The sequence below is a fragment of the Scylla paramamosain genome, chromosome 2, assembly GCF_035594125.1.
Source record: "Scylla paramamosain isolate STU-SP2022 chromosome 2, ASM3559412v1, whole genome shotgun sequence".
Lineage (NCBI taxonomy): Eukaryota > Metazoa > Arthropoda > Malacostraca > Decapoda > Portunidae > Scylla > Scylla paramamosain.
The window spans coordinates 16,560,166-16,587,160 of record NC_087152.1 but is presented as its reverse complement, the minus strand read 5'-3'; the positions used below and the strand labels follow the sequence as shown (position 1 = coordinate 16,587,160).

The following is a 26,995-nucleotide window of genomic DNA, read 5'->3' as shown; positions in this document are numbered from 1 at the left end:
CCTTAATACCATTACACCACATCCATTATGTACTTAGATAAGGATCTCACTTCTGCCATCATCTAATGCCCACCTTGGGCATTCCAGAAAAAAATAAATTGATCTGAAGGTGAAATAAATATTTAGCCATGAGCAGTCTTCAGCTGAAGAACACAAGGACAGTGCCTTGAACATCAGGACCATAATTATTGCCAGCTCCCAAGATCAATTTGAGACTTCTGTGTTCCTAGTTAATACATACACATGTACACACACAAATTAATAATTAATGATTTTGCAAGGAGCCCACAAAACTGTAGCTACCACTGTTAAAATATGAAAATAATTTGTGATATAGTGTACTAAAGGAAATATAGAGACTGGATTATTCAATAATATATGATCAATTAAAACTACATGCAATTTCTTTTGTACAACATGTTCAGCAAAAGCATGGATATTATTATAAAATATAAAAATACACAATCATGTTATAAGAATAAGGCTCAGAATGATTTTTCTGTATGAAAACAAAAAGCACCAGAAAACTGTTCAGCTAATAGTTCAAAATATCAAAATTCTCTTCAAGAATATAAACTTGTACATACACATTTTGGGTTAGAACTTGTCAAAATAATCTATATAAACCTACATATCTAAAATATTTCCTATATTCACTTACAAATATCTAAGAATAACCCCCGAGGACATACACTCAGACGCACAGAATAACAATCAACATTAGTATAAACCATGCATCTGTGAGAAAGAATTACTGTCATAAATGCTTTAGAAAATATGAAGACTGCATTATGTTGAGAAACCTGCTTTTATATTATAAAATACATGTTTATGGAAAAGACATCTAGAGAAATGAGAATCAGACAAATTACTAATAAAGAAAAATAATTAATAAAATTAACCTGAAAGCTAGAGAAAAAATTTTGTTAGTTAACGATGGTACATGGATCATAATATTTTCTGAAGGCTTTCAAAAGCTCATTAAAGATGACCTCAAGAATGGCAGGCATTAAGATAAACAAACTATGAATTGGTAATACCAAAGAAATGGCAAAACTTTTTTCATATACAGTAGGATATGTGGCAATGAACTTGATTTATTCCAGTGTAGCGTTTATTATGGCAAATGTGCTTTATGGGGACTGAAAAACCTATGGGAAAAAATTGATTGGCTCCAGGGAACCAAAAAATAATTTAAAAAATCAATAAAAAAAATAAAAATGAGCACATTTGCACTACCAAATTTGAGATAACACAACAAATATATACAGTATCCTCCCAAGTTTTACCACTAACCCTAAATTCTTACCATACCAGATTTTGCTGTGCTTTGACAAGTATGGGTCCCATTTACCTACTCTCAGCATCACACATATACATACAGTAAATCCTACCTAAGTCAGAGGTCTCTCTCTCTCTCTCTCTCTCTCTCTCTCTCTCTCTCTCTCTCTCTATGGAAGTAAGAACAGACCTAAGGATTGCTCAATAAAATGAGATTGATTGAGAATGAAAATGGAATTATGTATATGAGTGGGGAAAGGTGAGAAATGATGGAGCAAAATGACATAAAATGTGTGTGTGTGTGTGTGTGTGTGTGTGTGTGTGTGTGTGTGTGCGTGTGTGTGTGCGTGTGCGTGTGAGAGAGAGAGAGAGAGAGAGAGAGAGAGAGAGAGAGAGAGAGAGAGAGAGAGAGAGAGAGAGAGAGAGAGAGAGAGAGAGAGAGAGAGAGAGAGAGAGAGAGAGAGAGAGAGAGAGAGAGAGAGAGAGAGAGAGAGAGAGAGAGAGAGAATTTCACTCCCTTGTCCCTTATCTCTGAGAGATAAGGTACAAGGAAGGTAACCAGGAGGGAGGTCTGAAACAAGATGAAAGAAGGGAAGGTAAAGGAAAAAGGAAGGAGGAGATAGGCAGCTTATAGGTGAGCAGCAGGTTCTGCAGCTGGTGAGCTTGGTGCAAGGTTTAATTTGTTATTCCAATTGAATATTTATTAAAATTTCAGTGCCTACACAAATGGCAAGTTTGTCTTGGTAGCTTTAGTTATTCTGATTAAATTTTTATTAAAATTACTAAGCGCACACTTAGTTTGTTATGCCAGTTTTGGTTCATTATTCTGATTAAACATTTATTAAAATTTCAGTGCATTATTGTAATTATGTTATAATGATCACATACCCTACTGCATTTTTTTGAAGCTATCCAATGGAGAACAAAGTCAAGATAAGTATTCAACTATGAATTTTCACTTGATGGAATAACAATTGCTTGAAATGAAGTTTTAAATCACCCTGCAGAGTTTGATTCAAGATAGATGAATCACCACGTTCTCACAGCATCCATACCACAATACTGAAAAAAAACTGAGTCAAGTGAAATAATGGCACACATCCTCACTAGGAGAGCATTTCTACCAGCTGACTGGATGACATTCAGCACTGGCATTTTCAGAAAATAAATCTGTAAAAAATTACTATCTAGTAAGACAAGCAGACATACAGGATAAAATGTCTGTATCAATCATGAGACTTCATAATTTCAAAATCAATATTATGATAATGGCTCACAAACCTGCCAGAGTTTCCATCTGGGGAATATCTCCATGACAAACTATCAAGACAAAAACTCATGCCTTCATACCTTCTCCAACTTTTTTCCATATCCAATAACTTCTGCAACATTCACAGTTTCAGATCCAGTTTTCAATCTATAGAATATCATCTCACTTCTTGGAAGTCCCATTTTTTCATTACTGAGATTCCAGCTGACTCCACTGAAAGCTTTCCATTCTCTGCTTCTCCCTACTTTCTTTATCCTCATTTTCATACCAATACTGGCTGTTGAATTATTGAACACATTAAAATAACCTGCCCCCATACTCACAGCATTCAATTTTCACAATTTTCTTTTTTTCTGGTTGAGATCACTGTCATTACTAAATTAACCAGTATTCCCAGGCACTCATCCCCTTCTCTGGTAAACTCTGAAACTCCCTGCTTCTGTATTTCCATCTTCCTGTGACTTGAACTCCTTGAAAAGGGAGGTTTACAAGATGCTTATCCTTCAATTTTTGACCACCACTTTGGACCCTATTTGGGACCAGCATGTCAGTAGGCTTTTTTTTTTTTATTATTAGATTTTTGTTGCCCTTGGCCGGTGTCCCTCCGACAAAAAAAAAAAAAATCTTTTCTAGCCTCTTCTGTATATAAAAATAGAATAAATGAATATATGAAACCTCATTAATTGTAGTTCTTACAACCACTTTTTGTTGGTACTGAAAGATCTAAAAATATTCACTTTAACTAATGGCTTTTCCTCAACTTTGTGCTGATTGTGCTGGGAAACAAGAGGTTAATAAGGTACTTATTAACAGTATATCAATGGTCACTGTAAAATGTATATAAACAAAAAAATTATTTCATGTAATTGGATGTAGCTTGTTATATTAAAAAGAATGTGAGGTGAATAATTAATGTGATTATCTATTATATTGTTAGTAGTTGCATGGAATGGATGGAATATATAAAGTGCAAATTGAGGCAGTATTTGGCCTTAGAGGAACATTTTTAGTTTTCCTTCCTGAAATCAATCTATGTAGGAATCATTATGAGGTACAGTACTCACTGAACACTATAACAACATAGCAAAACAAAATTCCTTTTTTTTTTTACTGGATTCATACTTAAGAGGTACTTATTTCAACACTATCACCAACAGCCAATAATAAGTTCACCAATAATATTGATTTACACTTAAGAGCTATTTGTTTTAACACTAACATCTTCAGGCAATATCAAATTTGTATAAACTCTTCTTAAGGGGATCTTCTATTTATAGCACTGATTAGCTCTAGATCATTGATCTGGATCTGATCTGGATTCTCTCAGGGTAAAAAGAATGCTTGTAGCCATTGCTGATCAAAACAATAACAACACAAACATGTCACTGTCCTGCTGTCACAAGTGGTAGATTGTTGATGCTTGGCACTATGCTTTAAGGAAGTGTCAATGAGGAGTACAGACTGCGTTTCCTGAAGAATAGGCTGAGAAGGTCACCCCTGAGTCCTAGCCACATACCTACCCAGGAAGCACAAGACTGGGTTCCATGCCTGGCCATGAACATTGTATAATAAAGTTTCACACAAGGCTTTCTTCACGCACACCATGCTAAAAGTACTCACTGTGATGAATTACAGAGTGGTAGAATGAGAAAATATTTGGATGTAAGGTGAGGTTAGCTTGGCCTGTGTGCTGACACTATTGACACTATTACTGAGGCACTTCAAAATTAGAGATGTATTATTTTCAACTGAACAAGTGTCTTCCTTTGCCTCATCATGTAGTCATTGGCAGATGTGGTAATGGCCACATAATTAAAATCAGAAGTCATTGAACCAAGGCTTAGTGTGGCTTGTTGTATCTCCTTGTTTCTGATATCTGTTACCACCACTATGCACATTCTGTGCCCACAGCAGCATTCTGCAGTGATTCATTAACATTCAGTTTCTTCCTCAGACATAGCAGCTATTTTCTTGCAGTATATTCCCTCAAACAAGTCCCCAGTAGAGGCTATTCAGCTGCTAATATAGCCTCCACCAGCAGCTTTAGCAAGTGTTGTCTGCTATAACCCACCTCAGGACCCAGATCACTCAGATCAGGGTAGATCTAGATTAAGATGTAAATAGAACATGGACTGCACAGCCAGATCAATGATCTGAAACAGATCAAAGTAAATAGAAGACACCTTTACATGGATTTAAACTTGAGGTATTTGTTCTAACACTATCATCAACAAACATTTTAGTCTTCTGAGATGTACTTATAATTAATTTTGAGGATTAAGTGATTTTACCACTGTGTGATAGATCATCCATACTATGAGTCACACATCAGCCAGGTTATTGCACCCAAGTATCAGCCTTAGTACTGCCAACACTTGGTCACTGCATATTTTGAGAGGAGGAGATGGATGTCTGATATATATCTAATTGTTCTTGGCTCTCTCAAAGTACATGAAATCCTGAAAACAACAGTAAGAATATTTAGGATGCTTATAAGTTACAAGGTGTTCAAATTTTCATATCTGCATATCTGTACGAACTAAATACTGATAGATGAAGTCTGCAAATCTTTACACAATAAGGCAAACTTACAATGAGGAAAAGTGCACCAAGAAGTAGAGCCTTTGTGCGCACATCCATGTCTATGGGGAAGGTGAGGCCAAAGTTATCAGCATCAGTAAAGGCTTCAGAACAAAGCCCTCTCCACTGCTTGGTGATTGCTCCAACTTGCACAGAACTGTCCTCACTCATCACCTATGGACAAGACCCAAAGTAGTTTACTATGACAGACATTCTCACCCTCAGCACAGGAAGTTATCTATCATCAAGCCTTTACTGGATACAATTATATTCTAGTTTCTTACAGCTCAATGTTAACATATCTAACAGCTTTTACCCTACTGCTTCTTATCATTAATCACCTGAAATTCCACATCACTCCCACAGCTGATAGCACACACAGGTCCCTGGATCCTGAGTACCACGTCACCACCAACATTCCTGACGGTGAACTTGCCAGCCAATGGGGTGCACATGCTCCATTCCTGGTGGACGCTGCCTATAACTGTTCCAGGTGGACTGGAAACCTCAATACTCTGATCAAGGAGAAAAATGATGCAACAAGCAAACTGATAAGATTAAAACATTCCTTTAAAAGATAAGCATCAGAGTTTACATATTTCCATTCATGTAATCTTTAGATAAAAAGAATATAAGTACAGTGTAGTGGCTGAGGAGGTAGATTGTGGTAATTTGGACACTGGATGAAAACAGATGAAAACAATCAGGAGATATGAGCATAGTTGGTATTTTTTAAGATTATTATGTGAAGTAATGTTACACTGCAGTACAATACTGGCAGATTCTTGAGTGTGGTACCACTCACCATCATGGAGCAAGGGCAGCACCAGGCTCCACATGCCAAGGGGCGTGACAAGTGCATCACTTCTCGATCTTGGCTGTTAAAGATACCCATTTCAAAAGGTCGAATGGGGCCACAACATTGACGGGTGCAGCAGTCTGTGTCCTCCCTTGCAGTCAAGAATTCTTGCCCCATTGAGTTTTTCAAGACATACTTGTTATTCATCTCACATCCCGCAATCACTGTAAGGAAGATTAATAAATTACGGTAAAGACATACACCTTTACTGTGATATGCTTCACACATCAAACATTGTTACTGCTTATCCTAAAATGTGACAATGAATATTAAATAAAGAGAAGATAAATACAGTATAGTATAAGATTCTTTAAGCTAGAACATGTGAAAAATTAAACAAAGTTAAGGATTTTAAATAATTTCTTAATTTTTAAGACATAAAATATTTTATGACAAATGGACTGATTTAAGAACATAAGAACATAAGAAATAAGGGAAGCTGCAAGAAGCGACCAGGCTTACACGTGGCAGTCCCTGTACGAAACACACCTACCTATTTCCATCTGCTATCCCCATCCATAAACTTGTCTAATCTTCTCTTAAAGCTCTCTAGTGTCCTAGCACTAACTACATGATTACTGAGTCCGTTCCACTCATCTACCACTCTATTTGAGAACCAATTTTTTCCTATCTCCTTCCTAAACCTAAATTTTTCAAGCTTGAACCCATTATTTCTTGTTCTACCCTGGTTGCTGATCCTAAGAATTTTGCTTACATCTCCCTTGTTATAACCTTCAAAATTTTATAAAAATGTCCAATATTGATCAAAAATCTAGCTCAGAAACTCCCAACAAGTGCTATTCAAGTTGTATCTCCATGGAAACCATGCAACAGTGGCACATACTACACGTGCATTACTGTTTTGGTGGTGAGCATTGACATGTGGCATCTAGCTATGCCGCACTGTTCTGAAGCTACTGTTGATCTGAAAATGTTCTTGTTCCAGAGACTTGACTGAAGGTCAGCTATTAGTCATACACTTCTTGGCATAAGTGTAATCCTATTTCTTGGGGATAAAATTCTGCAGAAAAAAAAAGTTAAGCAGGAATTTATGTAACATATATGGAGAGGAATCAACGGAGAATTTTCAATTACAGCCATCACCTTGGAGAAATTTCAGTGATCTGACCTCAGAGTAGATTAAAAATTGTATAATAAATGTGTTTAAAAACAGCTAAGTTCACAAGAGACAAGCAAGAGCAAGCTACTTACACTCAAACACCTCGATTACTTGCTTCACCAGCACCTGGTCAAGCTGTGCCATGTATTCCATGCCAGGTGGCACCGTGTATGCCATCTGAAGCAAGGGCCAGTTATTACTTTTGCTGTCTTATATACATGTAAGCTGTCTAGCCTTTCACATCTAAAAAAAAATCTATACACACACACACACACACACACACACACACATTATATATGAGGAGGCAGTAGGCACCTGCCAAAATGATGATTACTCCCAGTGAGGTCTAAATCACTGAATCAGGTGCTGTGAACCTATCATTTAGCACAACTGGCCTCAATGAATATTTCCCTTTGTGTCTCACAACACAAGGGGGAAGCCACAGCCTGCCCTCTAAAGAAAATTCTCTGCCTTCACACAAAACTATAAGTACCTAATTACACACACACCCTTCACTCAAAAATTCAAAATTATCATGGCAACTCCTACACCAGGCTCAGAGTACCCATCTGGGGAGGGGACCACAAATGTACCCAGATCAGATTGCTCTTCTAGTATTGACCTTAAGTGTCATGACATCCCCCCTCAACATTTTCATTAACTTCTACAACATTTGCAGTCTTATATCTAATTTTTAATCTGTAGAACACCACCTCTCCTCTACTAAATCTCATCTTTTCCACACTGAAAGACAGGTGTATGAGGCAATTGACAGAAGCCCCTTTTCTGTTTCCTCCTAATTTCTCTATTCTCATTTTCAGCCCAAAACTGGATGCTGCATCTATGTGTGCAATAACTTAACCTGCTCTCATGCCCACGCCATTGAATCTTCCGAGTTTTCCACCATCTGGCTATGACTGCAGAGTCACTCTCAAACTAAATTTACCTGTGCTGTATACCTCTCACCTAACCCCTCTAACTATAAGAAATTCTTTGACTACTTAACTTCCAGAGCAGAGCATATTCTGACTCTTCCCTTTTGCAAAGATCTCCATTCTTGGAGACTTCATCGTTCAACACCAGCTCTGGCTTTCTTCTTCCTTCACTGACCATCCTGGTGAACTAGCCTTTAACTTTGCTATCCTCCACGATCTAGAGCAATTGGTGCAACACCCTACTTATATTCCTGACCATCTTGGAGATGCACCCAACATTCTTGACCTTCTCCTAACCTTTAATCCTTCTGCTTATGCTTTTACCCTCTCTTTTCCTTTGGGCTCCATTGATCACTTCTCATATCTATATCTTGTCCTATCGCTCCAATCCGTCCTCTGGATCTCCCGTATCATGAATCATGCCGTAGTGACTGCCTAGCCGGCTAGTTCCTCCACGCTAATCCTCATGGATTCCCTACATGCTAAGCTTCCCAGGTGTGGGACCGGCCAGACTCGAAGTCAGGTCAGGTCAAGCACCAGGGAGCTGGGGAATCCACGAGGCAGCAGTTTAACTGCAGTTAGTCTCGCCTCGACTTTCGTCTCGCACACCCGTGGCCGCTCGGCCGGGTACAACCAACAATAAACCCAAGACTGTTTGCCTCCGTGTCCTTGGCGTTGAGAACACTACAATGCCTTTTCCCATGGATAAGGGAGAGTTGGTCCTACTTGCGACTGTAGCTGACCTATAGTTATTACTGAAGACCAAGAAGAGAAAAAGTAACTTTTCTATAATATTAAAAAAAAAAAAAAGTAACTTCTTTCACTGTTTGATGAAGACGTGAACTGCTTCTAAGCATGGAAGGCTGATATTGTCACATACTGCCTAATTTAAATGTAATGATATTTCAGGCATATTATCCTTTAAAATATGCAGTTAAATATACTGATGTGTCGCCATAACTCCCGTTTTTTGTGCCACTAGATATATAAATAAAATAGATAAATATATACGTTTTTTTTTTCCATATTCAGTAAAAAAAAAAAAAAAAAAAAAAAAAGAATTCCTTTCTATATCAAACCTCAAAAGCTGGAAGTTTTGTGTTCGCCAGCATGTTCGCGGCAAGCTGCCGAGTGCCGTACTGAGAGATGTTGTCTGAAAGCCGCTTCATGTGCCGATACACGCTCAAAAAGGGCTGACTGGACGCTGGCAGGACGGAGCCAACTTGTCTGCCATAGTTTCGTGAGGCGGCCTCTCCGGCGGCCTACACAAGTAGAGGTGAACGGAAGCGAATTCCTCCCTTGCAAAACTGAGCGTGTATGGGACGCTGAGGCGGCCTGCACAGGCTGCGTCAACGTCCCATACATTCTCAGTTTTGCCTGAACAATCCGGGTTTGCGCAGGCTACCTGAGCGTGTACTTTACTCCATCCGCCCTCCTGGTGACTATTAGTTTGTCAAAATAACTCTTAAAATTATGGCGGGCGAGGGAGGTATTCGTTTCCGTTCACCTCAACAAGTGAACCCAAGCCTTTACTGATGACATTATCAGTCACTAACATTTCTTGTCACGAGTTGATTAGCCTCAGCATCCTGCCTAACTTACTGAGTTAGGATGCTTAATGATGCCGCTATCAGTAGCTACTTTTTCTGTCACGAGTTGATCAGCCTTTACATCTCCACTGTAAGATGATGGAATTATAACAATCAACGCAGCAATAGTGAACAAACTGCTGCCTTGAAGGGTTCCCATGCTATATTGGTTGGCGCGCACGTTCATGATACTTGTATATGTTGGATTTCGACGACACACCAGCTCTTCAGTGTTTTACTGTTAAATGGAAAAAAAAAAAAAAAAAAAAAAAAACAAACTAGGCCTAATTCCATGTTTCATGCATTTTCCTATTACACTGAAAACTCAACCTTACTTTTCACCTACAAAGTAACTCCTTAAAGAAATAAGTACTGAATTCCTCTCCAAAATACCTGCCGTTTCCCTTTCGCTCTTGATATCAACAGTGATAACAGAAGCCAAACACACTTATTGATTACTGGTAGTAACCGTTGTGTGTGTGTGTGTGTGTGTGTGTGTGTGTGTGTGTGTGTGTGTGTGTGTGTGTATAAAAGCATGCGAATACAAAGTGATGGTCTTCCTGGACTATCACTAATGAAGTGAAAGGTCATAAACATGTTGTCATGGAGACCGAGTCCATGACCTTTCTCTCTCTCTCTCTCTCTCTCTCTCTCTCTCTCTCTCTCTCTCTCTCTCTCTCTCTCCACATCGCGTTAGAGGTTCCTAACTGTAGACGCCGTCACGACTGTAGGTTTTCAGGATGACAAACGACCCAGTCCTTTACTCGCTTTAATGCGGTTTATCTGTAGTGACAATTAATTTGACATCAGCAAGAGGAGTATTGAGGTACAACATACTATGTACATGCAATCAATACAAAGAGGCATCATGTATCAGTCTCAACAATTACTATTATTATATATATGTCATATATTCATCCCACGTGTACCATGGCCAACTACATACATGTGTTCGTCTTCCTTCCTGGTCATTTCTCCTTCACACCCCACTTTCAGTCCTTAGGGATAACAGCTGCAAACATGTGTTCCTTCTCTATCTCAAGGAAATTTCACACCTACTTCCAGTCCTTAGGGATAAAATCTGCGTCCGTCTTCCTTCTCTATCTCAAGGGAATTCCACACCCACTTCCAGTCCTTCGGGGCAACTATCTGCGATCTACTTAGCTCAGATAAATACAGCTCGCATAGTAGCGAGCTCTCAGTTCGGACAAAGTCTCAGTCAGAGTCGCAGTCAGTCAGTCACTCAGTCACGAGTAGTCAAGTCTTGGTCTCCCACTCAGTTCTGCTCAGTCACAGTCAGTCTTGAGAGATGCTGCTCAGTCGTCAATCATATCACTTCAGAGAGAGAGAGAACAATCAATCGTCACGTTACAATTTCGTCTCGAATCCGGTGTGTACAATCAATTATCTATTAAATCAAGAAGGTGGATCAATCCTGTCCCTTCATCAAACAACAAACCGAATCATATGAATACAATCTGATTCCGTAACAATGAAAGGTTAATATGACTGCCATAACATATAGAAGTATACAATACACGTATAATAATTTTCAGTGTATCTTTGATATTTAGTGGTTACTTAAGACAGTTAATTTACCACGATGTAACACTTTCGACTATGAGGGTCGGCGTAGCACGATTTGAGTTGTAACGCGTCTCTAAGCCAGTACACTACACGTCAGTCGTAGCTAGTCACGAGGCGTGGAGTCAATTCTCCGGGAGGCACCGATGTAGACGGTGACGGGAGGCTTCCAGAGGGCGGAGCCCGCTGGGCACACGGCCACCGCGCACTAGAGACAACTGGCGACTACACTAACCTTATCTGATAAACACACACACACACACACACACACACACACACACACACACACACACAAAAAAAAAAAAAAAAAAAAAAAAGCTTTACTATCCCTTGATGTTATATAACTGTTCTTCTATCATCCGTCTTTCGCCAAACAGATAATAGGTAGGCAATTACAGTACCTATACAGTAACAATGACAATGTTGGCGAGGTGAAAGAAGATGCGTCAGATGCAGAAACCAGATGAAGTGATGAAATGACGTTTAGCTGATCAGACCTGAGACAGTGACAGCCAACACCTTTATCAGGACTTTAGTAAAGCGTCTGACAAGGTACCCCATCAGAGGCTCCTGAGAAAGGTTAGGGCGCACGGGATAGATAGGAAGGTGTCACACTGAATAAAGTCGAGGATAACCGACAGGCGGCAGGGAGTTGTAATAAAAGGCTCTAAATCCGAGTGGGATCAAGTAATTAGTGGGGTGCCACAGGGATCAGTATTAGGGCCATTGTTGTTTTTAATATACGAGTATATCAATGACTTGAATAGTGGAATTAGTAGTGATGTTACTAAATTTGCGGATGACACGAAGGTAGGTAGATTAATTAGTCAGAATCGGATGCCATCGCCTTGCAGGTAGATTTCGATAGGATGAACTAATGGATAGACAGATGGCAAATGCAGTTTAATGTAAACAAATGCAAAATAGTGTACGTAGAGGAAACCCACACAGTAGGTACACAATAAACAACGAAACTTTAGTAGGTTCAGGGTACGAAAAGGATTTAGGAGTTATAGTTAGCTCTGAACTCCGTCTAAGAAAGCAATACACAGAGGCCAGAAACAGGGCAAATAGGATTAATTAATTAGGATTAATTTTTAGAAGTGTTAAAAGTAGAAGGCCCAAAGTAATATTAAAATTATATTTGGCGCTGGTTAGACCATGTAGATTACGCTGTGCAGTTCTGGTCCCCATAATATTACAGGAACGATATAGGTCTATCAGAATAAGTACAAAGGAGAATGACTAAAAAGATAGAGGGGATGAGGAGTATTCCTTACGAAGCGAGATTGAAGCTGTTAAATTTACATTCTTTACAGATACGTAGGTTAAGAGGGGACCTGATAGAAGTTTTCATGTGGTATAAGGGTTATAACAAGGTGGGGCGTAAGCAAACTTCTTAGGATAAGCAACCAGAAGAGAACAAGAAATAACGGGTTTAAGTTTGAAAAATTTAGATTTAAAAAAAAGAGATAGGGAGGAATTGGTTCTCAAATGAATGGAACGGGCTCAGTAATCAAGTTGTTAGTGCTGAGTCATTAGGGAACTTTAATTAAGAAAAGATTAGACATATTTATGAATGGGAATGATAGGTGGAAACAAGTAGGTATATTTCATACAGGGACTGCCACGTGTAGGCCTGAGGGTTTTTTGCAGCTTCTCATATTACTTATGTTCTTATGTTAACACGGAATGAGGAACGTTGAATATAAGTTTGACAGATGTTATCATCAAAGGTGGACTTGATGTAACGGTCAATCGCAGCACAATAAGGCCACGTAGAGAGGATGGCAGAAGGTAGCACGAGGATATGAGTGTAGTACATGGAGTAAATGCAACCGGACAACCCCAAGTGAGGTATTACATTACATGAAGGCAAATGCTAAGGTACGAAAAAGGAGAGGAGAGTAATAAGTTCAGTGTATGGAGACAATAATACAAGGACAGGAATAAATGGAGACTTTTCCCGCTGTCATTCTCGGAGGAAGCTCCTGCGAACGAGCGTCATTCGTATAGACCTGTGATTCTCGAACTGCGCCGCGGTGCAGAAGTGCTCCGCAAGCAAGGAAGTTTCCTTAGCCGCGACTATCCCCCAAGTGTGCCGCGTAATTTTCATGGATAGGTATACACTATACTGACAGGAGAGTTGGTGCGCCGTCAAGTCCAAGAAATATCATTAGTGCGCCACTAAGCAATAAAGTTTGAGAACCTCTGAAATAGACAGATACGTTGTTTGATAAGTAGAATGGGGATATCAGGCACTGCAATCATGGAGATATTAAACCCATTATGCCTCCATGACTGCAATATTTAACACAGTAGTAACGGAATAATTATGGAGTTCTTTCTCCCAATAAACTAAAAATAAATAAATAAATACGTAGCTAATTAATAAACATTATTTTTATGTACGAGAAGCTCTGGCCTAGGGCAACAAAAAAAGCTATTAAGAAACGACCTACTGAAGGTGCCAGTTCCTACAGAGTACAGTCAACCCTAACTTAATAAATACACAATAGCTTTGTTAACGTTCTGAGAAAGGCTAGTGAATAGGCCTACACCATATCATTTCCTCCGACACCCCTGCTGCTCCACAGAGACTATCAACCTATTCGGCGCCCGTCAAGCCTGCGAACCACACACAGGCTGGAGATAACTGTCTAAAGTACCAAAGACAACTACGTATTTATATTTTTTCCCCCAGTTTATATCCGAGTAATATGGATTCTCGCGTTTCATATCGAGCATGTGTAAGCCCCACGATAGGCTACCGTAACTAGTGGACACTAATAGCTATAGGCCCCAGTATATTATAGTAGATGGGACGACTGAAATCCCAAAACAGAAGCTTACGGTAAGAATTACACACAAATATTAATGTACATAAATAAAATTAAAGACAACCTTGCTCTATCAGGCTCTTTTAAATGTCTACCTTAGTCATATCTTAAGGCAGTGGTTTTCAAACAAATAATATTTTTGCGGCACACCTGCCCTTTTATATGCTTTATATACATACACACACACACACACACATATATATATATATATATATATATATATATATATATATATATATATATATATATATATATATATATATATATATATATATATATATATATATATATATATATATATATAATTAGTCACCCTTGATAAATATAAATTATAATTTACAATAGTTTCATTATATTATGTACACAAATCAAAATAATGGTGGGACACAAATGTGCTGCGGCACACACTTAGAGAATCACGGTCTTAAGGATACATAAGCTACGCCCCCCGAAAAAGAGAGGATATTCAGTATAGGACGACAGGCTTACTTCGTAAAGTAAGAGAGAGATGAGGCGATGAGATTAGAAGACGTCTGGTTGAACATGACAGTCGTATTAGTTGTTGTTGTTGTTGTTGTAGAAGTAGTAGTTTTTGTTGAGAAGAAGAAGAAGAAGAAGAAGAAGAAGAAGAAGAAGAAGAAGAAGAAGAAGAAGAAGAAGAAGAAGAAGAAGAAGAAGAAGAAGAAGAAGAAGAAGAAGAAGAAGAAGAAGAAGAAGAAGGAGGAGGAGGAGGAGGAGGAGGAGGAGGAGGAGGAGGAGGAGGAGGAGGAGGAGGAGGAGGAGACCGGATGGAGTTTTGAGGCCTAAGTTAAACAATGGATTTGGTGTCTGATGCTGATAACCGTAACAATGGTGACTTTTCTTTTTTTTTATCCTTTTATTATCACGTTGATTTAAGCTTAACAAGACCCAAATGAAAATCTATAAATGCAAAATAGCGCATCGATCCATCACAGCCTCTCCTGATTATCATTATCTTTCACACACCAAAAACGGCACAGTTTACAGCAACTACTTGTTTTCATTTCTTACTACATTCGTGCTTATCATAATTTCTCGCGCTTCACCTTACTTCCCTGAATGCGCTTCTCACTTTTACATCAAGTAACTATTCTTTACAAAAGTGAGTGAACATTTACAGCTGTACCTGTATCTTTACAGAGGCGTGCAATTTTTTCATAGTTTTCTGTGAAAATACAATGATAACGCATGTTTAACCACATATCTCCCGCTGCAAATCAAGACTGATAAAGCCTCTCCCTGATTTCTCCCCACACGCTCCCCTCCTTTTTCGGCTTCATATGATTCCATCGTTTCATGACGACTAATATTTCCTTTCCATCACATTGCTTTGTTTATAGGAAACACACATTCCTGTGCTATTGACATACATATCAATTTCATATCTATGCATCAATCTTCCGCATACAGTTTCTTGTCAAAATTTCCTCTACTCTAGCATTGCGGTAGCTACGAGTTCTACTGTAGCTACTACATCCTGCTGGATGAGATCGCACGAAATCATACAGATTTTCCTCACTTTATAAATGAACCAATCAACAAATACATAAACGAACAGATAAATAAACAAATAAACACACACACACACGTATTAGGTCACCAATGAATGACAGAGTAAAGGGAAAGTACGAACACTATGATAACCCGTCACATGCACGATGGATAACCCAGGTCTCCTCTTTACACACATGACACCTGAGTCAGTCTGGGATATGGCTGCGTCAGCAGGAAGACCAGTTGGCTGACTCATCACCCCGACCCCTTTCTCACAGAGGTAGTAACATCTGACAACGTTGAAGGATTCCAACCTAAGCGGGGCTCGAACGCATGACCACAAAATAACAGCCGCGGGCCCCTCCCCTGAATAATGCTAGAAACAATAAAACAGACATATAAATTTCTTAGGTGTTATACCACTGGTATAATACATTCAGCAATACATCAAAACCAAGTTCGGTAAGACAGTCATTACTGCCAGAACTTCCCAATAAATGTTCTTGTCATGCTGTGAACAACCGTAGACAAAACGTACTATATATGTTTTAGTTACTAATTAAAATTTCTTCCTCTATATTCATAGTTAGGCGCGATAACGAAAAAAAAAAAAATCACGATCACCGATAAATCGATAACGATAACCTAATCGACGATAGCCATTAATCGATAACTGGCGATAAAATTATCGCTCGATAACCAATAAATCGATAAATCCAAAATTCCGATACTAGCGATTACGATATTGATATTTTAAATAAAAAGTCCATAAATCCAAATCTTTATTTTTATCTTTATCTTAGAAAAACTTGGAAAATCTTAGAAAAAATTGAATGTTTATCTTGTCTCTTCACAAGTGAAAAGAATTATTTGAAGTAAAATAACTACATTTAATTTTAAAAGCTTAGAACTTCAACATGCTCATAGTCCAAAAACTAAAAGTATCGATTATCGCTAGTTTGGAACCAAAGGTATCGACGATACCGATAAGTCGATAACGCGGAAAAATAATCATATAACCGATGATAACCAGATATCGTTATCGTGATAATTTATTGCGATAACGCCTATCTATGTCTATGTTGTTATCTCCTCTAGAGCAAAAGTGAGACGTCGTTGTACTGGTGTGTGTGTGTGTGTGTGTGTGTGTGTGTGTGTGTGTGTGTGCGCTCGCTGGATGTCGCCTCACCATGTCTTGCGAGGCTGGTGGCGAGAGATTCACGTGAAGGATGAGTAACAATAAGGAAACTGAGTTAAATGGAGCAGTTAATTGGAATAGTGAATTTGTGCGAGAGGAGGACTAAGCTGTAGAGTTAGGCGCCAGGGCTGCGAGCTGGTAGTAGACGCGGTTGGGAGGCTTGTGTTTACATGAAAAACTGCTGAACCAGCCCCGTCAGAATTACCCTTTTACGAGGGTCAAGGTGGGCCTGGTGCTCAGGACAAAGACCCTCTCGTGTGAGCACGGAGGGCTACGACATCCTACGACGAGACCAGGTCAGAAACAAGGTATCTCTAGTGCGCGGAGGTCGTGTGACCAGCGAGCTCCGCCCTCAGGAAGCCTCCCGTCAGCGTCTACGTCGGTGCCTCCCGGAGAATCGACTCCACGCCTCTTGACTAGCTACGACTAACGTGTAGTGTTTCGGCTTAGAGACGTGTTACGATTCGAACTGGGCTACGCCAGCCCTCATAGTCGTGTTACGGCGTGGTAAAATAACTAAGTAACCGCTGAATATTAAAGGTACACTGAGATTTATTATACGTGTATTGCATTTGCATTTCTGTTATTATTATAGATTGCTCAAACTATTCTGTATTATGGCAATCATATTGCCTTTCATTATTATAGTCAGATTGTATTCTTATGATGCCTCTTTGTACTGACTGCATGTAGATGATATGTTGTAGTTCAATACTCCTCTTGCTGATATTAAATTAATTATTACTACAGCTTAACCGTATTAAAGTGAGTAAACGATTGAGTCGTTTGTCATCCTGAACCCCTACAATCGTGACGGCGTCTACGATGTGTGTGTGTGATTCACCTACGGTCGTCTGTTGGTCAACCAGCCAGCCGTTACCCTACGGAAAGAGTTCAGAGCTCATAGTGACCGATTTCTGGGTAGGACTGAGACCACTCACACCACACACCGGGACAGCGAGGTCACAATCCCTCGGGTTACATCCCGTACCTACTTGCTGCTAGGTGAACAGGGGCTACCTAACCTAACCTAAGAGGCTCGCCCATTTGCCTCGCCGCGCCCGGAATTCCAACCCGGCGGGCCTTCTTGATTGTGAGCCGAGCGTGCTAACGACTACTTTTTTTTTTTTTTTTTTTTTTTTTTTTTTTGTGTGTGTGTGTGTGTGTGTGTGTGTGTGTGTGTGTGTGTGTGTGTGTGTGTGTGTGTGTGTGTGTGTACGCGCGCGCGCACCTAGGCAGTTGGCTCATTCATTATCAAATTAAATCACACCCTCTATGGAGATGAAAAGCTGTTATTATTTGTTGCCGCTACGCCGAAATATCATCTGGCGCCTTAGAGTCCAGCCATAAAAATCAATAGTGCTGGCAGAATCCCATCCCAGCAAGGGCGCCACCAAGTGAGGGAACGCGCGTAGGTCAAGCATACTATTGAGGAATGCATTGCCATCTTCGTGAGAGCTTCGGTTGTAGCTGCACTTGCTCCAGTAACAGGATTAAAACATTGCTACAAACTTTCACGGTATGTACGAAACATATGTATATCAACATATGGACATGAACACAACAATGTTTCAGTTATTGTCTGGGCGCAAGATCCTAGAAAAAAAAAAAAAAAAGAGGGGGAGTGCAGAAATGCACACCCGTCTGGTCCATGCCATTACTCAGCACAATCAACCATTACTCAGCACAAGTCACGGGAAAGACGTCAGTCGCTGCCGGCTTTGCGTGGAGCATAAATAATACAGAAGTGGTAGGGCGATATGTCGCCAATTTTTAATAACACATCCGTGATCATATTCTTAAAATAAATGTTTTCCTATATGACGTTATTAGGCGATGTATGCGATTAACAATTTCTGAAATTACAGCTCTGAAACCTTCCCAACCTAACACTATAAAAACCAGTGCCATCAGCATACTTTATGTGTACACCACTGATTGGCATACGAGTCTAGTTTAGGATCAAAACTTATGGAACCTCTGCCTGAGAAGTGCGATAACATCCCCGCTTGTCCGATTACAAAAGAGGACATAAAACACACACACACACACACACACACTTTAAAAACAAAAGCATAAAATAGCATATTAAAATACAAACTAAATACTATACAATGGCAGATATGAATGGCCTCTTCCTGGTGTAATACTTACCACGTCTCAAGTATTAAATATTTCGCTACGTATTGCGTAAGTGCCAGGCCGAACATGATAATTATTGTCGTTTCTTGAGTCACCTACTAGTTCTTATAATGTGACTAGATGAGTAGTACGTAAACATAAGCTGTGGCTGAAGTTGTAAACGCCTAACTGCTAAACACAAAAGGTGAGGCTTGTCGAGGGGAAAAAAAATAAGTAAAAATAAAATAAATATATAAATAAATAAAATAATAATAATCATTACACGTTGATAGCCATCACCTTTACAGTCCTACATATTTCATTTTGGATCAGTGTGGCTCACAAACGGACAACTGGTACAGATTGTCATGATGCTAATTAAATTTTTACCACGAAATATACACGCGCGTTCATTCACTTACAAAATTAGTGCTATTCAGACAAAACTTTTCTAGATTGCTGTTTAGTATTGTGAGGCTGACAGGAGTATCTTTTTATTGCTTGTTAGTTTCTTTAAAAGCCATTTATTACCTACATGGGTACCTATCAAACCTACATCTTCACCTATAAAAAAAAAATAAAAAAATAAATAAATAAATAAAAAAAATATATATATATATATATATATATATATATATATATATATATATATATATATATATATATATATATATATATATATATATTACGGATAAGAGAAAGGAGAGCATAAATTAGTTAGTGTGGGTGGTGTCATCCCTACCTTCATAACTGGAGATACACATGAATAACAGATAAGCTAATGGCACTCTTGCATAATTCCATCAAAATTACAGTCTCTATGGAAACCGTCATGCGGGTACCACACAACACTCCTAGCATATCCCTACCGCCATCACCTCGTGCTTCTCGTCCGCTGTTTGAATGCGAGAAAAAAGTATCACCAGCAAGGTACGACAAACAGTACCGAAAACATTTGGTGTCATAATAAACAATGCATCATAATGAGTAATAATGTGCCTGGTTTAATAAAGGTATTTAAATGGCGAAACTTGTAATAGAAAAACCGACGTCCCTAAAGAGCGACTAACGAGAGAGAGAGAGAGAGAGAGAGAGAGAGAGAGAGAGAGAGAGAGAGAGAGAGAGAGAGAGAGAGAGAGAGAGGGGTGGGGGGGGGGTTATTTTACACCACTTTATGTGATAAGCCGTGACAGCCACTTTAAAAGTTTCCTACTTCCCATATGCCTGTCGAACCTCACCAATCAAATCATACTGTGGTGACACAGCTGTGAAATGAATGCGATATGACACTAAAACAGATAATAACTTATCATCTAGGTCGTAAAACACTTTTATGGCACATACTTTTCCCTCTATAGTATACGAAGATCTCAATTAAAACACAGTACTATCGGGTTGTGAAGAATTTCAACACTCAGTGTTCTCACAAGCAATCACGCATCACCAAGTAGTGTTATGCGCCGCTCTTTGTTAATCATCACGCAACACGCATAGTACATACCTGTCCTGAAAAAGGAAATCCAAATGCAAGGCACAACAGCAACAATATACAACACCCAACTATGCCCCAGCGTTTGTAGTGTGCAGCTCAATGGTTGCCTATCTGTATACAGTGTATCCGCCTCCGCTTCCAGTAATAGTACCCTATCCCTCACCCTCAGGCCTCGCCTGAGACACATGCCATTTGTTGCTAGCCAAGTGATTTATTGCCTAGTTGTGTCTACAGGTAGATGTTATCGTATACATGTTAACCACTTACGCCCATCTGATAAGTGTATATCATAGAATTCTGCAATAAATAATTACGTTTTTCAGACTGAGAAAGAGAGGTATTGATAAGTATATCTCTAAATGTTGCCACATGAGTTTCTTGAAGCTTCATGTATGGCAGGCCACCAAGTCTTGAATACTGGGTGGCGGTCAAAAGAAACCTGGGAATGAGATATGAGTCTTTTGAAGTGTATTTAGTAATAACCGAAAAAAACTATATATATATATATATATATATATATATATATATATATATATATATATATATATATATATATATATATATATATATATATATATATATATATATATATAATTTTATTTTATTTTTTATTTCATTTTTATTTTTTTTTTTTTTTTTTTTTTTTTTTCCACCACTTAAAAACAATCGATTCGCAATGCAAGCTGCCGTACGTCTCTAACTCGAGGACGTTGCCTGGAGCTGCAAAGTCAGTGGGTCCGTCTTCACAACTTTACGCATGGATTCCAGTCAAGGTCACGGTCACTGTGGTCATAATAATGACTTTGCAAATACTAAAGCAAGCGTTGCGACAGGTATAATAGCTTGTTACCTTGTGGTGGATATATCAGCAGTACTCCATCTCTCAAAGCGTCGCAAGGCCACATATATTATATAACACGAGCTACTTCGATTATCATTATGATTACAACACTGAAACGTCCACTGAAATATTAATGTAACAAAACAAAATGAGTGGTTATTGCTGAGGCATAAAATAACGTCTACTAGTCGCTGTATTATACTACGTAAAGAACACTTGCTGCGCTACTGAACACTGTTTTTTAGTGAACAGCACACACACACACACACACACACACACACACACACACACTGCAGTTTTGGTATCTTGTTAATATGAATAAATTCACCAAGCACTTCGATTGGAGGTGGTGAACACGGCCGAGTGTTCAGTTATACCAATGAAACCCACCTTCAAACACGAAAAAGAAAAAAAAAAAATAATCTTATATGGACAGCTCGAGAAAGTGCTGAGTTCGTGTACTTGTACGCACTATTCGTCCAGACAGACCTGCAGTTACCCTATTTCCTTTTAGCTATCTTCCTATCAGTCATCAGTTCCATAGAGATGTACTGAGGATTCTTAAGAACAAATATAGCTCCAAGAAGCTGAGGACACTCGCTCGCTATTCACCCACATATACCTGCTGCAGTTCTATTTCCTTTTAGTTATCTCCCTCTCAACCATTAATTTCTCGTGTATGCACCACTCTGATAATTCATTCTCTTAACCCCTTCAACACGATGACTCCTACGTTGGCGTCATGAAGCAACAGTGGAATATATCAAGGCCGCTTTTTTTTTTTTATGTAGGAAGGATACTGGCCAAGGGCAACAAAAATCTAATAAAAAAAAATGCCCACTGAAATGCCAGTCCCATAAAAGGGTCAAAGCAGTGGTCAAAAATTGGTGGATAAGTGTCTTGAAACCTCCCTCTTGAAGGAATTCAAGTCATAGGAAGGTGGAAATACAGAAGCAGGCAGGGAGTTCCAGAGTTTACCAGAGAAAGGGATGAATGATTGAGAATACTGGTTAACTCTTGCATTAGAGAGGTGGACAGAATACGGGTGAGAGAAAGAAGAGTCTTGTGCAGCGAGGCCGCGGAAGGAGGGGAGGCATGCAGTTAGCAGGATCAGAAGAGCAGTTGGCATGAAAATAGCGGTAGAAGACAGCTAGATATGCAACATTGCGGCGGTGAGAGAGGGGCTGAAGACAGTCAGTTAGAGGAGAGGAGTTGATGAGACGAAAAGCTTTTGATTCCACCCTGTCTAGAAGAGCAGTATGAGTGGAACTCCCCCAGACATGTGAAGCATACTCCATACATGGACGGCTAAGGCCCTTGTACAGAGTTAGCAGCTGGGGGGGCGAGAAAAACTGGCGGAGACGTCTCAGAACACCTAACTTCATAGAAGCTGTTTTAGCTAGAGATGAGATGTGAAGTTTCCAGTTCAGATTATAAGTAAAGGACAGACCAAGGATGTTCAGTGTAGAAGAGGGGGACAGTTGAGTGTCATTGAAGAAGACAGGATAGTTGTCTGGAAGGTTGTGTCGAGTTGATAGATGGAGGAATTGAGTTTTTGAGGCATTGAACAATACCAAGTTTGCTCTGCCCCAATCAGAAATTTTAGAAAGATCAGAAGTCAGGCGTTCTGTGGCTTCCCTGCGTGATATGTTTACCTCCTGAAGGGTTGGACGTCTATGAAAAGACGTGGAAAAGTGTAGGGTGGTATCATCAGCGTAGGAGTGGATAGGACAAGAAGTTTGGTTTAGAAGATCATTAATGAATAATAAGAAGAGAGTGGGTGACAGGACAGAACCCTGAGGAACACCACTGTTAATAGATTTAGGAGAAGAACAGTGACCGTCTACCACAGCAGCAATAGAACGGTCAGAAAGGAAACTTGAGATGAAGTTACAGAGAGAAGAATAGAAACCGTAGGAGGGTAGTTTGGAAATCAAAGCTTTGTGCCAGACTCTATCAAAGGCTTTTGAGATGTCCAAGGCAACAGCAAAAGTTTCACCAAAGTCTCTAAAAGAGGATGACCAAGACTCAGTAAGGAAAGCCAGAAGATCACCAGTAGAGCGGCCTTGACGGAACCCATACTGGCGATCAGATAGAAGGTTGTGAAGTGATAGATGTTTAAGAATCTTCCTGTTGAGGATAGATTCAAAAACTTTAGATAAGCAGGAAATTAAAGCAATAGGACAGTAGTTTGAGGGATTAGAGCGGTCACCCTTTTTAGGAACAGGTTGAATGTAGGCAAATTTCCAGCAAGAAGGAAAGGTAGATGTTGACAGACAGAGCTGAAAGAGTTTGACTAGGCAAGGTGCAAGCACGGAGGCACAGTTTCGGAGAACAATAGGAGGGACCCCATCAGGTCCATAAGCCTTACGAGGGTTTAGGCCAGCGAGGGCATGGAAAACATCATTGCGAAGAATTTTAATACGTGGCATGAAGTAGTCAGAGGGTGGAGGAGAGGGAGGAACAAGCCCAGAATCATCCAAGGTAGAGTTTTTAGCAAAGGTTTGAGCAAAGAGTTCAGCTTTAGAAATAGATGTGATAGCAGTGGTGCCATCTGGTTGAAGTAGAGGAGGGAAAGAAGAAGAAGCAAAGTTATTGGAGATATTTTTGGCTAGATGCCAGAAATCACGAGGGGAGTTAGATCTTGAAAGGTTTTGACATTTTCTGTTAATGAAGGAGTTTTTGGCTAGTTGGAGAACAGACTTGGCATGGTTCCGGGCAGAAATATAAAGTGCATGAGATTCTGGTGATGGAAGTCTTAAGTACCTTTTATGGGCCACCTCTCTATCATGTATAGCATGAGAACAAGCTGTGTTAAACCAAGGTTTAGAAGGTTTAGGACGAGAAAAAGAGTGAGGAATGTACGCCTCCATGCCAGACACTATCACCTCTGTTATGCGCTCAGCACACAAAGACGGGTCTCTGACATGGAAGCAGTAGTCATTCCAAGGAAAATCAGCAAAATACCTCCTCAGGTCCCCCAAACTAGCAGAGGCAAAACGCCAGAGGCACCTTCGCTTAGGGGGATCCTGAGGAGGAATTGGAGTGATAGGGCAAGATAAAGATATGAGATTGTGATCGGAGGAGCCCAACGGAGAAGAAAGGGTGACAGCATAAGCAGAAGGATTAGAGGTCAGGAAAAGGTCCTAGCTTTCCTTACTGTGTCTTGGTCATCCTCTTTTAGAGATTTTGGTGAAACTTGGGCTGTTGCCTTAGACATATCAAAAGCTTTTGATAGAGTCTGGGACAAAGCTTCGATTTCCAAACTACTCTCTTACGGCTTCCATCCTTTTCTCTGTAACTTCATTCCAAGTTTTCTTCCTGACCTTTCTATTGCTGCTGTGGTAGATGATCGCTGTTCTTCTAAATCTATTAACAGTGGTGTTCTCAGTGTTCTGTCCTGTCACCCAGTCTCTTCTTATTATTCATCAATGATCTTCTAAACCAAACTTCTTGTCCTATCCACTTCTACGCTGATGACATCACCCTGCCCTTTTCCACATCTTTTTGTTTACGTCCAACCCTTCAGTAAGTAAACAGTTCACATTGGGAAGCCATAGAACGCTTGGCTTCTGATCTTTCTAAGATTTTTTTATTGGGGCAGAGCAAACTTAGTATTGTTCAATGCCTCAAAAACTCAACTCCTCCATCTATCAAATCGACACAACCTTCCAAACAACTATCCCCTCTTTTGTGACACTCAACTGCCCTCCTCTTCTACAATGAACATCCTTAGTCTGTCTTTTACTAATAATCTAAACCGGAAACTTCACATCTCATCTCTAGTTAAAACAACTTCTATGAAGTTAGGCATTCTGTGACATGTCCTTCCAAACACTCTCCCCTCTTCTTCACTGACACTCAAATGTCCCCCTCTTCTACACTGAAAATCCTCGGTCTGTCCTTTACTTATAATCCAAACTTGAGAGAAACTTCATATCTCATCTACAGTTAAAATAACTTTTATGAAGTTAGGTGTTCTGAGACGTCTCTACCAGTTTTTCTCACCCTTTCAGCTGCTCTGTACTGGGGGGGCTTATCCGTCCATGTATGGATTATGCTTTACAGGGGGGATCCCACTCATACTGCTCTTCTAGACAGGTGGAATCAAAAGCTTTTCATCTCATCAACTCTTCTCCTCTGTCTTCAGCCTCTTTCTCATTGCTGCAATGTTGCATCTCTTGCTATCTTCTACTGCTATTTTCATGCTAACTGCTCTTCTGATCTTCTTAACTGCATGCCTCCCCTCCTCCCACTGGTCAAGACTTTCTTCTTTCTCTCACCCTTATTCTGTCCATCTCTCTAATACTAGAGTTAGTCAGTATTTTCAATCATTCATCCCTTTCTCTGGTAAACTCTGGAACTCCCCGCCTCCTTCTGTATTTCCACCTTCCCATGACTTGAATTCCTTCAAGAGGTTGGTTTCAAGACACTTATCCTTCAAGTTTTGACTACTACTGTGGACTCTATTTGTGGACCAGCATCTCTGTGGACCTTTTTTTTTATTGGATTTTTGTTGCTCTTGGCCAGTGTCACTCCTACATAAAAAAAAAAAAATAATAATAATAATAATAAATAAATAAATGCCTATATTATATAACCAGGAAGAAAACCTTACCTGACCTCTTACCATTGTGTATTTATTTGTTTCATATCTCTCATTTATTACCTTTTATCTTTTTTTATTGTTTTATTCTTTTTATCTTATCTATCTTTTCATTCACATATCTGGGTCTCTCCCACTTGCCTTCTCATAAAAGTTTGTGACTCATACATCAAGGTAAAAGGCTGATTGACGATGAATAAAGGGAAAAATAAAGGATCACCACCCATCCTTCATCAGTTTAATATGCCATTTCTCTCACCATTACCTTCATTGTCTCTTCCATTACCATTACTACTTTCACCATCTTCACTTGGGCAATGAAAAGAGGAGGCATATGTAAAGTGAAGGAGGATCTTACTAAATGGAGAGTACCTCACTGTTTTCTTCCACAGCTTGGAAACTACATATGTAGAGAAGATCACTGGCAAATCACTGGTTGGACACAGGCACATATGAGGTAGCCAAGATGTTCAAGGAAGTATCCCAGGGCACCGCTTTTATTATGAGGATGGTGGAAACCCTCAAGGCTTACATTGGTGAGACACAGACAGACAGATGGACAGGAAGACAGGTAATATACTATAATTGCTTTCAGATTAACATTTATGCACTAAAATATCTTCAAGTTGGAATAATAGGGGCTCCAGCCCTTTCCTTCTAACTAATGGAAAATTATGACATCTGCAATCATTAATTACTCCATTGCAGGACATCACATGTGTGAATATTTAGATGGTGTTGTGGCTCATTCTCTTTGCTCACACCTGAGAAATCACAGGTTTGAATTCTAGGAAAAAAAATTATATATATATATATATATATATATATATATATATATATATATATATATATATATATATATATATATATATATATATATATATATATATATATATATATATATATATACTTTGGACATTCCTCCTTTTTTGCTGTTGTCCTGATCCACTAAACAGTGAACAGACACAAAACATAAGCCAAGAAGCTGTGACTTTGCAACTTGATGGGAGTGAAAGGCTGACTGTCCATTGCAAGTATAATGTGTGTGATTACTCCAAGGGATCAAAAATTCTATACTTCATACTCTGAGGGATAAACAAGGTGAGATATAGAAAAAGAATAGCAATTAACATAAACTTTTTGTACCAAACATTTCTCTGACCC

The 26,995-nt window shown here is 39.3% G+C and overlaps 1 protein-coding gene and 1 long non-coding RNA gene across 5 annotated transcripts; one reads left to right on the top strand and one right to left on the bottom strand.

Annotated features, from left to right (window-relative positions):
* Nucleotides 1-364: 364 nt before the first annotated feature.
* On the bottom strand, nucleotides 365-20,533 carry LOC135111039 (phospholipid scramblase 1-like). Of its 4 annotated transcripts, none has more exons than XM_064023956.1 (6): nucleotides 20,394-20,533; nucleotides 7,203-7,287; nucleotides 5,937-6,154; nucleotides 5,473-5,646; nucleotides 5,144-5,305; nucleotides 365-5,010 (listed from the first exon to the last, which is right to left on the bottom strand). In XM_064023956.1, the coding sequence occupies exons 2-6, from the start codon at nucleotides 7,285-7,287 to the stop codon at nucleotides 4,975-4,977; spliced, it is 675 nt and encodes a 224-aa protein (XP_063880026.1). In that variant the 5' UTR covers nucleotides 20,394-20,533; the 3' UTR covers nucleotides 365-4,974. The 4 variants fall into 4 exon arrangements, with proteins under 4 accessions (XP_063880026.1, XP_063880040.1, XP_063880033.1 ...); XM_064023970.1 differs by lacking the exon at nucleotides 20,394-20,533 and adding an exon at nucleotides 11,234-11,423; XM_064023963.1 differs by lacking the exon at nucleotides 20,394-20,533 and adding an exon at nucleotides 10,581-11,103.
* Nucleotides 17,976-26,924, top strand: LOC135111064 (uncharacterized). The gene is made up of 3 exons (XR_010273546.1): nucleotides 17,976-18,290; nucleotides 26,224-26,402; nucleotides 26,788-26,924. It is a non-coding gene; the product is annotated as an uncharacterized LOC135111064 (long non-coding RNA).
* The last annotated feature ends 71 nt before the right edge of the window (nucleotides 26,925-26,995 follow it).